This window comes from Poecilia reticulata, linkage group LG2 (genome assembly GCF_000633615.1).
Source record: "Poecilia reticulata strain Guanapo linkage group LG2, Guppy_female_1.0+MT, whole genome shotgun sequence".
In the NCBI taxonomy this organism is placed as follows: Eukaryota; Metazoa; Chordata; class Actinopteri; order Cyprinodontiformes; family Poeciliidae; genus Poecilia; species Poecilia reticulata.
Genome location: NC_024332.1, coordinates 31287000 through 31304229, shown reverse-complemented (window position 1 = coordinate 31304229; position 17230 = coordinate 31287000). Strand labels below are relative to the sequence as shown.

The window sequence follows — 17230 nt, the reverse complement described above, 5'->3', positions numbered from 1 at the left end:
TTCATATTATAAATTAGTTTATCCTAGCTTAGCTTATTTTATCTTAGTTTATGATATCATAGCTCAGTTTTTATTTTATTGTAAGTCGTCTTGCAATAAAATAGYATAGATTGGTTTAATTTTTTTCATCTTGGGTCAGTTTAAATTAAACTAAAATGTCTTATCTTATCTAGTCTTATCTTAATTTATCTTTTTAGCTTATTTTTGTTGTTGTTTTTCTTCGCTTAGTTTAGCGGGTTTTATCTAAGGTTAACTTAGCTTAGCATTAAGYTTATTGCATTAGCTTATCTCACTTTAACAGAGCATAGTTACACGTTGCCTCGTTACAAACAATTTCTTGTAGAGTTTCTGAAAGAATTAAAAGCATTCTTTTATGTGTATTAGTAAATTTCATTTTCGACTTGCTCCGATGGAAATAACGATCTCACAAAAATGTAAACCAACAAGTATCAAGTGAAAACAGACCAATTGTGTTATTAGAAATGGATTTGCTTCGGTCAATAAGTGATCATCCACAATGCATTATTTATAGACAAATGACAAAATTGGTCATAATTACATTTTTTAACAGCATTCCATTTCTGAAATATAGACGTGACCTATTTTCTTCCAGTTACATGAGCACAATTTTCCCCTATGGCCAACGCTACGTTCATAGTAGGATTTCTTGTCTCTCTCATGAATTTGTGTGATGCTTCAGCCCCCCTCATTCAGCGCGATGCTCTGCCGCCTGCCTTTCTCCCCCTTTCATAACTGCTCTACATACAGAGAGAGCCCCACTGAGCTCACTTGCCTGGGATTCCGCTGGAGTGCGAAAGCGTAGTGACAAACAAACCTGGATGCCATTTTGTCACCTGGGGCTTGAGAGAGTTGGAATACTTACCGACCTGACAGGCAAATGTTTGTGAGAGAAACGAGACACACCKCCACTGACACTGAAGACGCATCGCTGAATGTGGTTTTCTAGAAAAATAAATGGAGGTTAGGAAGTCTGAAATGGTCATTCTCGTCAACGCGGATAGGAATCAGTGTTYTCTGCTCAGATGGGCATGCGGCGTTTTGATAAAAGACTCGCGCTGAGASTGGTTAATTGCAAATAATTTTTGCTTTTGGTTGAATAACAATGCCAAAAAGCTGATGAGCATTACTATTGCACAACTTACATTTGTCAATGAGCTCAGAAAGTAAACAACAGAGAAATCCTTCAGTAAAGCTCCCTCATTAATATCAGCCCTCTGAAAACGAGGCCTCCGAGTCTTAATTAGCATGCTTTCATATTTTCATACATCATCCAAAAACGGCTCCACTGACCTCCACGTCTGCTCTGTGGGCTCATGTTCTCATTCTTCCTCTGTGTTTGCTCTCACCATGATGAAACAGGCTGCTAACATTCCCCTGGTCTGCGAGCTGGGCATTGATAAGCTCTCCTTTGATGATTTCTCCCTGGATGTCGACGCGATGATAACAGCCGCTCTGCGGATGTTCATCGAGCTGGGAATGGTGCAGAAGTTTAAGATCGACTACGAGGTAAAAGAGCAGAGCTTCTGTGTCTCGTTTGCTTTAAATACTTGATTGAGCTTTACTACGAATGCTGTTGTAGACCATGAAGACCATTGACCCACGCTCTCATCTCTTTCTGCCCATCTTTCGCTCCAGACACTGTGCAGATGGCTGCTGACTGTCAGAAAAAACTACAGAATGGTCCTTTACCACAACTGGAGGCATGCGTTCAACGTGTGCCAGTGCATGTTTGCCATGCTAACGGTACGCACTGATCTCTAAGGATGGTTTAGGTAACATGGACTTCAGATTGTATTGCAACTTTTGTAGGTCTTATAACAAAGTCGATAAAAGAGGTGTTAAAAACTTGAATTGCACTGATCAGACTGTTTTTCTGCCAGAGCCAAATTCCTGTTGTTCTCTGTGAACTGATTCTTATGTCCAAATCTCATGAAAGAGGAAAACATGTCACAATTTATTTCATAGAAGTAGCTTTAAATTCAACAGAAAATATTAGGCGCCCCTAACCTTTATCTGCTTTTAATTTAACAAGAAACAGTGGGTGCTACAGATGGAAAATGGTGGGAGTTCTAAGTTTCCACCCATCCATCCATATATACCTACTTGGCTCTGGACCTTTACTGGAATACCTCCAAAGTAAGGTGCCCAGAAGGTAAACAGATGCCTTCACCATCTTATCTGATGCCTTTCGATTTGAAGGAACAGCTGAGCTCCCCTGGGATTAAAGAGCCCAGCCGCTCTATCCAGGTCGCTCATTTCAGAATATGGAGTCCAGTAGCTGGACATTACCGCAGACAAAGGCCCAATCTGTCTTTACATCCAGGGGGAGTTTCCTATTTTTTCCCCCACATCTTCATATCYACTTCATCACTGGAGGTACARAAAGAGGARTCCTCCCCAGAATGTGGGTTAAAGCGAAGGCCAGATTCAGTGGCCTTCACTTCACACCTGGTTCAAAACACCAACACTTTGCTCCCCAGTGAATAACCATTAGGCTGATGAGTGCAGTGATCCGTGGATTTGTGGGTTAAAATTCTCATATCAATTGTATTATTGGATTTCAAACCTGAGATCAAATCAGTAAGATGCCTCTGTGTGTGTATTAACTGTGGCCCTGTGCAGACATTTGTATGAATGGAGATCCCAGGAGACTTGCAGCGTGTGATTCTTTTACTTGAGGTCGTTGGGGCAACACGAGGACCTAATGTGCTAAGCTAACACCATATAATCAACTGCGGCATTAATGCGCAGTGTCCCATTTGAATTGATTATTGGCAGGGAGAATTGAAATAACAGCGTATAAGNCCACTGACACTGAAGACGCATCGCTGAATGTGGTTTTCTAGAAAAATAAATGGAGGTTAGGAAGTCTGAAATGGTCATTCTCGTCAACGCGGATAGGAATCAGTGTTYTCTGCTCAGATGGGCATGCGGCGTTTTGATAAAAGACTCGCGCTGAGASTGGTTAATTGCAAATAATTTTTGCTTTTGGTTGAATAACAATGCCAAAAAGCTGATGAGCATTACTATTGCACAACTTACATTTGTCAATGAGCTCAGAAAGTAAACAACAGAGAAATCCTTCAGTAAAGCTCCCTCATTAATATCAGCCCTCTGAAAACGAGGCCTCCGAGTCTTAATTAGCATGCTTTCATATTTTCATACATCATCCAAAAACGGCTCCACTGACCTCCACGTCTGCTCTGTGGGCTCATGTTCTCATTCTTCCTCTGTGTTTGCTCTCACCATGATGAAACAGGCTGCTAACATTCCCCTGGTCTGCGAGCTGGGCATTGATAAGCTCTCCTTTGATGATTTCTCCCTGGATGTCGACGCGATGATAACAGCCGCTCTGCGGATGTTCATCGAGCTGGGAATGGTGCAGAAGTTTAAGATCGACTACGAGGTAAAAGAGCAGAGCTTCTGTGTCTCGTTTGCTTTAAATACTTGATTGAGCTTTACTACGAATGCTGTTGTAGACCATGAAGACCATTGACCCACGCTCTCATCTCTTTCTGCCCATCTTTCGCTCCAGACACTGTGCAGATGGCTGCTGACTGTCAGAAAAAACTACAGAATGGTCCTTTACCACAACTGGAGGCATGCGTTCAACGTGTGCCAGTGCATGTTTGCCATGCTAACGGTACGCACTGATCTCTAAGGATGGTTTAGGTAACATGGACTTCAGATTGTATTGCAACTTTTGTAGGTCTTATAACAAAGTCGATAAAAGAGGTGTTAAAAACTTGAATTGCACTGATCAGACTGTTTTTCTGCCAGAGCCAAATTCCTGTTGTTCTCTGTGAACTGATTCTTATGTCCAAATCTCATGAAAGAGGAAAACATGTCACAATTTATTTCATAGAAGTAGCTTTAAATTCAACAGAAAATATTAGGCGCCCCTAACCTTTATCTGCTTTTAATTTAACAAGAAACAGTGGGTGCTACAGATGGAAAATGGTGGGAGTTCTAAGTTTCCACCCATCCATCCATATATACCTACTTGGCTCTGGACCTTTACTGGAATACCTCCAAAGTAAGGTGCCCAGAAGGTAAACAGATGCCTTCACCATCTTATCTGATGCCTTTCGATTTGAAGGAACAGCTGAGCTCCCCTGGGATTAAAGAGCCCAGCCGCTCTATCCAGGTCGCTCATTTCAGAATATGGAGTCCAGTAGCTGGACATTACCGCAGACAAAGGCCCAATCTGTCTTTACATCCAGGGGGAGTTTCCTATTTTTTCCCCCACATCTTCATATCYACTTCATCACTGGAGGTACARAAAGAGGARTCCTCCCCAGAATGTGGGTTAAAGCGAAGGCCAGATTCAGTGGCCTTCACTTCACACCTGGTTCAAAACACCAACACTTTGCTCCCCAGTGAATAACCATTAGGCTGATGAGTGCAGTGATCCGTGGATTTGTGGGTTAAAATTCTCATATCAATTGTATTATTGGATTTCAAACCTGAGATCAAATCAGTAAGATGCCTCTGTGTGTGTATTAACTGTGGCCCTGTGCAGACATTTGTATGAATGGAGATCCCAGGAGACTTGCAGCGTGTGATTCTTTTACTTGAGGTCGTTGGGGCAACACGAGGACCTAATGTGCTAAGCTAACACCATATAATCAACTGCGGCATTAATGCGCAGTGTCCCATTTGAATTGATTATTGGCAGGGAGAATTGAAATAACAGCGTATAAGTAAGCTGTTTAAGGTTCCTCTGTTCCTCTAGGTTTTAATGAGTAGGCTGAGGGCCCCACTATCTTCGCTGCTATCCCTGCAGTGACCCACAGTGACTCAGTCAGCACATGATCTCCAGAACCCATTCATCCGAGCCAGAAATGTAGAGCAACGCGACTGCAGTCCCTATGGCATTTTGTGAAGATGCTGTGTTTTTCTTTTTCTTTTTTTAGCTTGATGCTGCTGTTTTTCCATTTTTATTCAATGTGCTCGGGATTTCATTGAATAACGGTGCACTGCTGCTCATAAACTGCGTGTGTGTGTGTGTGTGTGTGTTTTATTTGCTTCCTGTCCTCTGTGCCAATCAGACGGCGGGTTTCCAGGAGACGCTGACTGAGCTGGAGATCTTTGCTCTCATTGTGGGTTGTGTGTGCCACGACTTGGACCACAGGGGCACCAACAATGCTTTTCAGGCCAAGTGAGTGCACCTTATTTCTGCTTCTGCTGCTGTGAACACACATAAGCACRGAACCTGTTGCATATTGCGCAGCAAAATGTTTTAATATTTGCAACACATTCCACAAGGATTCATWACCGTTGAAGTTTTTCACSTTTTGTCCTGTTGCAACCACAAACCTCARTGTGTCTTCATGATATTCTCTAACACCCCTCTGTAGCCTTCACAGAGCAGYTGGATGTAGACTAGAATTTCTTCTTACTATTTAAGTGATTCTGAATAAAAACTTTGGAATTTAGTTTTTGTTTCATAGTAAATCAGGCTGAATATAAATAAATGCCCACCTCAATATTCTGTTTTTAGTTCTAAACAAACTAGACAACCACCAAGCATTTACTTCCTGTTCACAGTTTTTGCTCAAGTTTATGTTTAAGTTACATGACAAAATATAAACTATTAAATATTTTAACAGAAACCTCAATTTAAATAATTTTTAATGAGAAAGTGGTCATCTCTGCTGACCCCTTCATTTGTAAGGTGGAGTTTGATCCATTTCAGACAATTCATCCCTCATATATTCATTCTAATTTTCTAAACAARAACTGCAACGTCTATGAATATTTATTTTTGTTTTATAATTTAAATATCCATAAAGCTCCAACTTACAAGATCTAGCTAAAGTAAACAATTCTCACGCTATATGGGGACCTTTTTTTTTTTTTTTTTAAGATCACCTAATGACCACATTCAGACTTTGACATTATAGTTTCAGCTGTAGTTTGGGTTATGAGTCTCAAGCGTCCTTTTTTATTGAACCATAAGTTAGAGACAGACTGAACTGGAGAGGAAATCCAAAGAGAGTTTTAGAGCAGATTTTACTTCTCAGCTCTTGTGGAAAACTTATTATGCTATCCTTCTTTTTTTATCCCAATGTGTTTTTTTGTTGTGTGTGTGTGTGTGTGTGTGTGTGTGTGTGTGTGTGTGTGTGTGTGTGTGTGTGTGTGTGTGTGTGTGTGTGTGTGTGGCAGGACGGGTTCAGCCCTCTCTTTGCTTTATGGGACCTCTGCTACGCTGGAGCACCACCACTTTAACCACGCTGTTATGATCCTGCAGAGCGAGGTGTGTTATGTTCCAATATCTGCTGCAATGCAGTTACCGTTCACCTTCTGCTGCATGCGATTACAAACACTGCTGGCAATAGAGCCTTTAACCTTTGTTCCCTTCGGAGATGGGATATTTTTAAASTGCAGTCTGCAGCTGCAATTTCATCCACATTCCTTCGGTAGAAACTGGACTTTATGGCTTTTATTGCACAACTGTTGCAGAAGGCTGCTTTAGTCAAGTGCAGATAACTGGATAATATGAATACAGAAAGTACACACTGTTTTACAGCTCAGACCTGCTCTCWACCAGGTTCRAAAACCGTTTACATCTAAGCTCRAGTGTACAAAAACACACAAGAGATTCCAAGCTGTCGTAATTTACTAAATAAAGAAAGACAGAAAATGGAAAAGAAATCTGTGGAAAAGTACACCTTGTGATGTGATGGCTTGTAAAACCACATTTAGTAGGAAGAACTTGAAGTAGATGTTTTCTGTATGTATCAATGTGAAGGAATTTTAGCCAATGCTTTGTTACATGGCTTTAGCTCTTCTATCTGCAGAGTAAGGGGATAGCGGGTTTGCACTGATTTATTTCTTAGGACCAAAGAAGATTGTGATGGAAGTGTTGTCATTTATTGAAATGCAGCTCTATGTATTTTTAAAAAGCACCTCACCCACAAAAACGTGTAACATGTTAAGAGATGCCTTTAGAGTCCTCTGCTGAGGATCAATTAGTCAGGTGAACCGGACGAGAATCACCTGCCTGCTCCTTTATGTCTGCATCTAAATAAATAGAATARTGTTGAGAAGTTTCTTTATTTCAGTAACTGGATAGACGAAGTGAAACGCATTACRTAGATTAACTACACACATTTTGGTMATTTTTAACCTACAGCTCTTGAGATTAAAAAGTTTTTTTTGATACTTGCAGTTTTTTAATGATTAACAACATGTTGCAATATGTTTAGATTTGGATGCTTAAGATTATATTAAAATATTTTGAAAACTTGATGGATATAATATCAAGGAGTATCTTGTTTTTATGAAGACTAGACGTGTTAATGTCGTGTAAGGTGTAATAGCACAATCAGTTACATTTGTCATCTGCTTCTGTTAAAAGGTGTCACATGTTTGATGTCACATTTTTCCAGCATATCTTCCAAACTGCAATCCAACTGAAAAGCAAAAGCATCTGATAGATTGGGATAAGTAAAGAAAAGATGAAACAACTAAATAAGTTGTTTATTTCAGCTATACTGTAATAAACCATTATTTATTTTAGAATATTTTAAATGAAACAAAGTAATTAGATTTCTTTATTGAAGGAATTTGTAAATAATTTGCAAGCCAGGACAGTTTAAAGAAAACCATTAAGGGTCCAAGCATTTTAAATTGTCTCCATCGAGAAATTTATTTATTTTTATTCTTAACAACAGTCACATCAGAWTTTGAAAAGTTTGGCTATGTTGAGTTAATTTTAAATAATACGCATGCGACCAAGTCCACAATTTCATAGGACACTGGATGTAACTGGAAACGCAAAAAAAAWAAAAGAYGAAGACTTTACGTTTAACAACAGTTTGACATCTGGAGAAGAGTTTAATTTGGCTGCATCTTTTTGGAAAAGCTTCAAGAAAGACGCAGTGAAAATTTCAGCCGAAATCATTTTTAATAAGCGTCGACTTGTATCAATGGCTTGTGCTGCTGACAGGTCGATTTTGCACCATTTCTTAAAGCAAGGCCTTACAAAGAYGTCCAAAGGGCCACAAATTACCCCATCCCTGGCAACATTGCGGAYCCCCACTGCTTAAAGCTTGTATCTCTTTTTTATTGATAACAATAAAAAATAAGATAGAACCATTTTTTTTATTGATAATAAAAAGAAACAACCAGTCACATCACCAGAAGTGGGKKTTTTTTTCACACTCCCKGTGATGTGATTTTATTTCCATAGAAATAAGTGTTGATTAACTGGTGATAGCCACTATTTTATTAATGAAGTCGACTGCAGTCTCTTTTTTACACTCCGAGGCCAGATTGGGGCAGGAAAAAAAAGCCTGTTAATTTATTCCTGCTCAGCCATTAGAGTAAGAAATTAGTTTAAAAAAACAAAACAAAGAACTTTTCAGGGTTTTTAAGTTAACAGTTCAAACAAAGTAGAGAACATCATTAAACAAGTGTTTAAAAGTTAATGCTTTTGTGTACAAATTATAAGAGGTTGTAGTTGAAGGAATTTATATAACATAATTAAACATAAAAAAAAACAACATGATTGACACYATATATCAATGTGARGTTTCTTACGTTCAGCTCCACTCYGGCTTACACCCGTTGAAATAACGTTGTTTCCAAATACCACCAGCCCTCAGTTCAAATGAATGAAAGGTGCTAAAGGCCACATAAAAAAATGAATGGAATGAGTTTGCGTGCACAGTGCTTGAAGGCAACCGTGTGCTCCCTCAGTTGCCTGAGTAAACAAATAGCTCAGGCTGCCCTCAAATCAATGTAATTACAGAGATGATAGATTCGGTGGTAATTGGTCGGGAGAGCGACGTTTTACCAGGTGATCGGGTTTCATGCACTTGTAATTGGAGGTGTTTTTTTTTTTTTGAGGGGGAGCAGCCGAGACGGGCCTGAGGAGAGGATTCCAGTGGCTTCATTATCCCGGCGCTGACAACACGGCGAGCTGACAAATGTTTACCTCGGCTACACGGCGTCTGACAATGCGGGGCTGGATCTGCTGTTGTCCTCATGTTAATTAGCATACAAATGAATAGTGTGTGACTAATTCGWGTAGAAGGCATGGCCGCCGATGATGATTCAGTTGAGCTCTGATAAAAGTGTAGAGCAGCCGAGTTGTCACTCGTCACCTCTGCGTCTCTCGCCTCTTTCTCCATCTGCAGCAGGTGTGGCAGCAGGTGTGGCAGCGGCCGCAGACGTCCTTTGCGTCATCGCCGTTAGCGCGGTTCGGTGTTTTTATGAGGACCTCCGAGATGATGAGAGAAGTCAGGGGCGTGTTTGCACAAATGTTCAGAGCTAAGCTGTCTGTGTTTGAAACAGCKGTAATCTGGYTTTGAGAGCTCCGTTGACTCTCCGGTGGAGAGCGCCTGGATGGCGAACGAATGTTGCCTTACACGCTGCGTTACAAACCCAAGATATGGTGAGAACTTATTAGCAGCTGTTGGGAAGCTGCTCCCCTGCACAGATCCAATTAGTTTCATTGGAAAAATTCCAGTGAAAAAGCCTTCTGATTTGTTATGGTGTTAAAAATAAAACTCAACGCTGGGTTTCTATGAATTGGAGAAAATTCACAATCAATTCAAACTTGTGAACCTAATAGGTTTAAGAATTATGAAAGATAATCTGACAGCTAGCTTCTCATCAGAAACCACAGGCATGTATGTACAATCTCTCTCTCTCTCTCTTTTTTTTTTACATCTCTAGATAGTTATTTACCACCCAGTTATTTTACTAATTATGTTTAAAACCAATTTGTGTGTGGTGATGACCTTAAGACTCTAAAGTGTTTTCCCACTCACAATGTTGGATGGCTTCGGGAACCACACACGGTGAGGTGCCACTCCAACAAGCAAAAAAAACAATGCAGAAAAACTTTAATGGTGAATTTTGCTAATACGTTCTTATTTTGATACATGTTTTTAGCCTTATGCTGGTATGAGTTTGGAAAATTGATCAGACTCCACTCATATTAAGTCATAGAAGGTTCGATAGTATTTTCCACATCTGCAGCACCACCTCCAAAACCTGGTAAACACATTATGATGTGCTAAACTGGAGGAATTTCCTTTCCCACAGCATCCATTACATCACAGGCAACAGGAGATGGACGAGTCATGGTTTATTTAATTGTAGGAACCATTTAAGTGCAGAAATAATCATTAAAAGAAACGCACTTTGGGGCAATGATTTTGCACACTACCACAAATTAGTGAATGCCTTCCTGGTTTAACTGGATTAAAACCTTAATGTTATGTGGAAGGTTTGTGTGCGTCCTGCTATGAAAAGTCAGCATGGTGGCTATGAGCCTGTAAACTAAAACTAGAACTGATTTTCTGACTTGAGCCACTGAAGCGAAAGCAGGCATGCCTTTCACTGAAGCAGCAGGAGCTGGTCGGCTCAACAACGCAGACATGTTTCTAACAGAGCCATGGAGGGACGAAGCTCTAGGCTGGTATATTTAATGTGGCACATTCATGTCTGCATTGGTTTGATCAGAAAATAACTTGGAGCACCATTAAGATGAAAGACGAATCACACTTACCGTAGCTCTTTGCTTTTAGATTTTATTCAGCTCGGRTGAGGTGCTATGTTAACTTTTCAACAGCTGGGTTGTAAGAAACAGGAATCACTTAAATCCAACATGTTCCTCTAGAAGAATGTCAGTTCACCTCTTTCACAACTCTGTCACTGAAGCTGGCTGCTCCCAATAGCCTATCTGCATTGATATTGYGACATTTTTCTTTTTTTGAGAATTATGACTTTAATCTCAGAATTCCCTAAAAGAATAAAGTCAAAATTCTGAAATTAAAGTCAGAATTTATAATRTTATTATTATTTTCAGGTGAACTAATTGTCCTGGGTAGGATTGTAACAGTCATTTTTAGCTTTTTAATATTAAACATTTAACTTTTAATGGTTCATAAAGTACAATTGAGTGCACTAGTTARAACTTYCTGTAGGACAGTTGGGGTCAAAGTTACACCTACAGGCTCACATCTTCYTTTGTTGCCATTAACAAGACTAAYGGATGCTGGACCACTCTCTTTTGCAGAAATGGTAGAGCTATTTGGATGTGTTGGGTTGGGTCTGACTGGATTAAATAACTTAAATCCAGTCAGACTGGATGCATTTTAAGCCTCATCAGTGGTCAAACATCCAGCAGGAATTATGCCTTTTATTGAATGAGTAAAAAAAGTTTTTTTTGTTTTTCTTTCGGTTTAGGTGTCTTTTTCCCGGAGATATATTAAGAAATATACTACTTTGTAAAAATCTATAGAAGAAAATGTCCTGAAAACTGAACTTTAAGGATGGTAGGAATACTAAATCTAAAAAGTAATTCACGCAGAGCCTGCCAGTATTTGTATGTGAAGCGTTGTGCTCTTTCTGTCATGTAATGACCATGTTTGTCTCCACAGGGTCACAACATCTTCTGCAACCTCTCCTCCACGGAGTACAGCGACCTCATGCAGCTGCTCAAACAGTCCATCCTGGCCACAGACCTCACGCTTTACTTCGAGTATGTCCCTCTAAAACCCACTGAATCCACGACACAAAGCACACTGGCAGCCGTCARGCTCATCTCAGCAATCTGCTTGTTCAAACCTCGGAGTGGTTGTTCTAGCGGACAACACCCCCTGGTGGACAGAATGCCATTTACAACTTTAACTGGAGGGTCTTTGCTTCTTTCCCTTCAGGAAAAGRAACACGTTCTTTGAACTGGTCAGCAAAGGGGAGTACAACTGGAAYGTGAAGGCTCACAGAGACATGTGCAGGTGACGCTGTCTCTTGTTGTCCCTGAAAGTAGAAATCCAATTACGTCATAGTTTCCAAGGCTTAATTTAACTCTGTTCCTTCTTCTCAGGTCTATGATGATGACAGCCTGCGATCTTGGAGCTGTCACGAAGCCATGGGAAATATCACGCAAGGTGACAAATATGCCGTGAAAAGTGTTGACRCGTTTCTTACGTTCGCATGGGGCTGAAAGTTATCAGATTAGATGATTTCAATCTCTTTTGCTTCCTAATAAAGCTGCTTAGTTGGGGGGGATTGGTTGTTTTCTATAATAGACTGATTCAGCTGTCTACTTTCCACACTTTTAGTGCTTAAAAAGTAGGATTTTCTTTCAATTTTTTTTCTCAGGTTGCAGAGTTGGTGACGAGTGAGTTCTTTGAGCAGGGAGACCGAGAACGACTGGAGCTAAAGCTCACGCCCTCTGTGAGTAAATCGGACCAGCTCAGCGTTTGTGCTTTTTGCAGTCTCTCTCACCCTCAGTGCCCTCCGAGAGCTGATGATGCCGACACGATGATATATTTTCTCTGCCGTTCGGAAACACACTGACTTTGTAGGAAACACGAGAGCTTGTGTCTCTTAGCGTGAGGAAAGTGTAGGGTCAGCTTGACCGCTCCGCTGCCCTGCATTCAAAGCAGATTTTTTTCCCCATTGGTTCATCTGCAAACCCACAGACAGTTTTGCAGACCCAGAGCCTTGCAAAACTATTTTTGCTGTTTGATTTTTTTTCTTTTTTTCCCCCTCCCATTTTTCACCATAAACCCCAAAACATTTAAAGTAGGGGGAACGTTGTGCGTGGTATTCAAGGATTTTAGGAATAAAAATCTAAAAAGTGTGGAATAAGTTTGTGTTTATTCTTGGACGTTTTCATGGAAATTCCAGTTTTGCACATCTAGAAACCGAGAAKTGTTCTTATTTTTCTTTGGAAAATAACCGAAACACACGACAGATTGGATAGAGAGCATTTAACAGCTTGAATTTTAAAGACTTGTCACAGATTCTTCATTCTATTTAGGTCAGTACTTTGACTGGGGCATATCTACAAAATGAAATACTTTYATATAAGCCGTCTCAATGTTGCTCTGCCTGTTTACAGTCGTCCTTTAACAGCTTTTCTTCCAGGATTCCCCCTGTCCTTGCTGAACAAACGCAGTCCCACAGCATAACGCTGCCTCCGTTATGTGTATGTTGTGTTCAGNTTATTCTTGGACGTTTTCATGGAAATTCCAGTTTTGCACATCTAGAAACCGAGAAGTGTTCTTATTTTTCTTTGGAAAATAACCGAAACACACGACAGATTGGATAGAGAGCATTTAACAGCTTGAATTTTAAAGACTTGTCACAGATTCTTCATTCTATTTAGGTCAGTACTTTGACTGGGGCATATCTACAAAATGAAATACTTTYATATAAGCCGTCTCAATGTTGCTCTGCCTGTTTACAGTCGTCCTTTAACAGCTTTTCTTCCAGGATTCCCCCTGTCCTTGCTGAACAAACGCAGTCCCACAGCATAACGCTGCCTCCGTTATGTGTATGTTGTGTTCAGRACAATCTGCAGCATCACTTCTCTRCCTTACATAGTGCGCTGTCTTGAGAGCCAAAAGATCTTTTTATGTACCAGGCATTTGACTTCAGATGCCTCTAGATTTTTTCTTTTCCATCATTTCCATAACAATGAGAGGACAATCATGCGCTCCTTTGTGTSGGTTTACCACATTAMAYCCCAATGAAACGCAGTGAAATTGACAAAACGAGACAAAATATGAAAACGGTTACAGGGTATGAACAGTGACACTGCATGTTGTTGTAGAAATAGTAGATTTCTCGCTCCTAATTACGAAGGTCACTTTCATTCAGAAATATTTCAGCTGCCCTCATGGCTGCAGCCGGCAGAGGCATACTGTCTGCCTAGAAAGGAGAAAACCGGCCGGCTTCTGCCTGCAATTAATGACTGTTAAGTAATCGAGCCTGGCCACATTGCCTCCCCTCTGAAATAAGTAATTCAGTAGCCTCAGGTCTGCTGCTTGTGTTGAACCTTTAGCTCTCTGTTGTGTGTGGGCGTTGGAAATGAAATATTAACTTCTGAGTCGTAGCCCGGTAACTATCTCTGAAGCGCAGCCTCGGCGGAGCCTCTTAAGCTCAGGCTGCATGAATGAGGGAGAGGAGAAAACGGGCGTGAAATAAACTCAGCTGACTTGAGAGCGGAAAGGAGAAGTTCCTACAAGGAGAGCGCCAAAAGCAACACTTCAGCGCCTGTATGAGCATGGAAATCATTAAAGCAAACAACTCTTGCTCTCTCTCTCTCTCTCTCATTCTCTCTTTTTTTTTTTTGCCTTTCAGGCCATCTTTGACCGTAACAGGAAGGATGAGCTTCCAGGGCTGCAGCTGGAGTGGATTGATGGAATCTGCTCGCCTCTGTACGAGGTAAAAAAAAATTTAAAAAAAACCCACACGACTGGCTGCTCTCCGGCCTTCACTGTGTCACGCTTGTTGCACATCCGCCTCTGACATCAGCAGACGCCGTCCTTCCTCGGTTATTGTCCCCCGCTGACGGCAGCAGTGAAACTGTCGCCAGCGAGTGTTTGACTTTCTTTGCAGGCGCAGGTTTCTCTGTGAAAGAGAGAAATGCTTTCAACTGAGGAGCTCTGAAAAAGCTTCAAGGTTACGTCCTGTTCTTGTTCAGAGCAGCGGAGCGAGCGTGCACTTTGTGACTGTGAGACGGCGTGTGAATGGAGATGTGAGTCAGGTTGAATCTCCTCTGTAAGGCRGTCTGCATTGGGTTGACTTTTGGCCTCTATTAGCTTTAGACACAGGAAATTCTGACTTCTTTTACAGATGAAATCCTTGCAAAGTAAAAAATATGAATCCGAGTTACTTCCCTGTTACTCTTTAGGGAGATTTTTGCTGTTCTAGCTTGTCCGGGTCTGTCTTAGTGAACTTGAATATCACACAGAGAATAATATTTTGTGTATTTAATTGCATTTTCAGCCTTTATAAATGACAATACAAGGCAAGTAAAAACATTTTTAATAAATATATGATCCACAAAATCATAGGGAAGAACTGCCAATTTGACAAGGAGGGTGAAGATACAAAGCTTGTCMAAAGTTACAAAGCTTGTCCAAACATGTTATGGAAAGTTTAGTGGAAGGAAAAAGTGTGGTGCTGTACASTGTATCCATTCGATGAGCATCGGTCTGTGGCTCTGCTGAGGTTTTYAGGAAGCCCCGGTTACTGTAAGTGACCTCCAGCTTGTTTGTATAGTCTTCTTTAGAAAACTGCRGAGATTTTCTACAGGGTTTAGGTTTGTTGGCTAATCAGGTGCGGTGATACCCATGTCAWAGAACCAGGTACTGGTTATTTTGGCTGTGTGTGAAAAGCCATGAAAGTAAATGTTAGAATTCATTACTCTATCAATACTGGGGCTATCTCTGTTGTTTATGCCCTTTTTTTTTCAGCCACACTTTTTCCTTCCACTAAACATTCCCTTAAAACGCTAGGATACAGTACTCTGTGAACAGCCAGCCTATTTACCAATGCTCTTTTAAGAAGCGGCTGTATAGAAGTGTGTGTTCCTGTGTGACGTCAGCCGAGGCTGATCTGCCCCTCCCACTTCCAGCAGCTGTGTGGGAGACAGAAGAAGGCAAACTCACTGAAGGAGATCAGCTCTGTTAAAGCACGATGCGTGATCAAGTTACACTGATGTAAATCACAAAGWGGATGAGTTGTTAAAGCCCAGATGAAAGAAATAAATCACTGATCTCCACAGCAATGGGTCATTTTCTAGGATTTTCCAGTGAAACTGTAYAGAAGGACGTTACTTTCTGGAATTATGAGTCAAAAGTGCTGATGAATTATCTTCAGATCAGTCGGTGCAAGTTAGAATGGACTAATCTTTGCTGGGCTGTAGTTTCCCTGTTGTTGGTGTCTGTGGTGTGTAGACGCTAACATGTCAAAGCTCAGTGAGTGTATGGGGGGTGTTCTGCCTCATCTGAAGGGCTGATGTTTGGAGAWTGCAGWTATGGAGCTCATGGTTTTGCTTCTGCCAATTAAACTTGCAAGAGGAGGGAAAGGCAGAGGGGGGTGGTGGGTTGGGTGGGGCGAACAGAGAAAAATTTAGAGGCGGCAGGATTTTTGTCCGTGGGTGTAAGAGATCTTGTTCTTGATTTCGCTGATCTCCTCATCCTGGTGGTGGCTCCCTACTTTGTGGAATATTAATAATCCCTGATTATATAAGCTTCCGTCCTCACACCTCAGCACGCGACAGTAGGCTCTTTCTGTCTCTCTTAGACTAAATAATGGAGCGATCGTGCTGCGCAAATAACTGAGCAATCTCCCAAAGAGACTTCCCGCTTGCAGCAAAAACACAGCAAATATGCAGGGGGCATTTTGTACTTTTTTATTTTGTTACAAATTTTGATAAAGTAGTATACCTACTCATTTATTTTTTTCAGGCAAAATTATTGAATATATATTGACACGGGTGGCAAAAATTATGCAAGCCTTTAGTTGTTGCAAAAACTAGCACAACGGCCTCAGAAGACTTTTAAAAAACTTTTTTTTTTTTTTACAAAATGATGCTGCATATGAGACCATAAAACAACATTGTCTGTCCCAGTGATGGACAGACAATGTCCATCACTGGGCATTGTCTGTCCAGTGATGGACAGACAATGTCCATCACTGGACTTATTTATTATGCAGCACCTCCAGTAAAGAGGTTTAAAGATATAAATGTAGTACATTTGTCGTTTATTATCTTTGATAATAAAGATTTTGGGTGGAAATGCAAACTGTTATAAAAAAAAAAATCAGTCAAGATCACAGATTAATATTTCTGTTTACAAATGACAAATTTTATTACTATCCTTTCAATTTATTTTTTACTTTTAAGTTATCGTCATTACTTTTGTTCCTTCATTTTTTTCTGTAAAGCCCTTTGAGTTACCTTTTGTATACCTTGTTGGTGCCATATCAATAAACTGTCCTTGGGGCATGTTTTTAAATATGTAACTTGATGTATGCCTTTTACATCCACCCCTATTGTTGTTTAAAAGCTAAGGGTTAACTCCAGACTTTTCACACTTATTTCCTCACTTTTGTGAGTTGGATGCATACAGATGTTATATTTGCATATGAAACAGAGTTAATGGACACAATAAGTAATTACAGTGACTTGTTAGACAATGTTGGAGAAACAACGTCCTGTTATCTGCCTGGTAATTTATCAAATGGAAGGTGACAAGTTTGCTTACCCTGCCAGTTACACCTGAACAGAGAAAAAATGACAACAGCAACTAATCTCAGTCACACGCGTGCTTCTAATCTTTAAAGAGCAGGCGTTTTGATGGACTGCAGCTATCAAGTGCTTGTTTGTTTTCACTTTTGTTGTTGGTTGTTTTCTCTCTCTCTCTCTCTCTCTCTCTCTCTCTCTCTC

At 40.6% G+C, this 17230-nt stretch overlaps 1 protein-coding gene across 1 annotated transcript in view; it reads left to right on the top strand.

The window, feature by feature from the left end:
- pde11a (phosphodiesterase 11a) overlaps positions 1 to 14557 on the top strand; it is a 36577-nt gene extending 22020 nt beyond the window's left edge. The window contains exons 10-19 of the mRNA XM_017309265.1: positions 1247 to 1527; positions 1657 to 1764; positions 5073 to 5182; positions 6190 to 6280; positions 11421 to 11521; positions 11700 to 11777; positions 11867 to 11930; positions 12145 to 12219; positions 14134 to 14217; positions 14477 to 14557. Of these exons, the coding sequence (XP_017164754.1) occupies positions 1247 to 1527; positions 1657 to 1764; positions 5073 to 5182; positions 6190 to 6280; positions 11421 to 11521; positions 11700 to 11777; positions 11867 to 11930; positions 12145 to 12219; positions 14134 to 14217; positions 14477 to 14557 (1073 nt within the window). The remainder of the gene's footprint in view (positions 1 to 1246; positions 1528 to 1656; positions 1765 to 5072; positions 5183 to 6189; positions 6281 to 11420; positions 11522 to 11699; positions 11778 to 11866; positions 11931 to 12144; positions 12220 to 14133; positions 14218 to 14476) is intronic.
- Positions 14558 to 17230: the final 2673 nt, after the last annotated feature.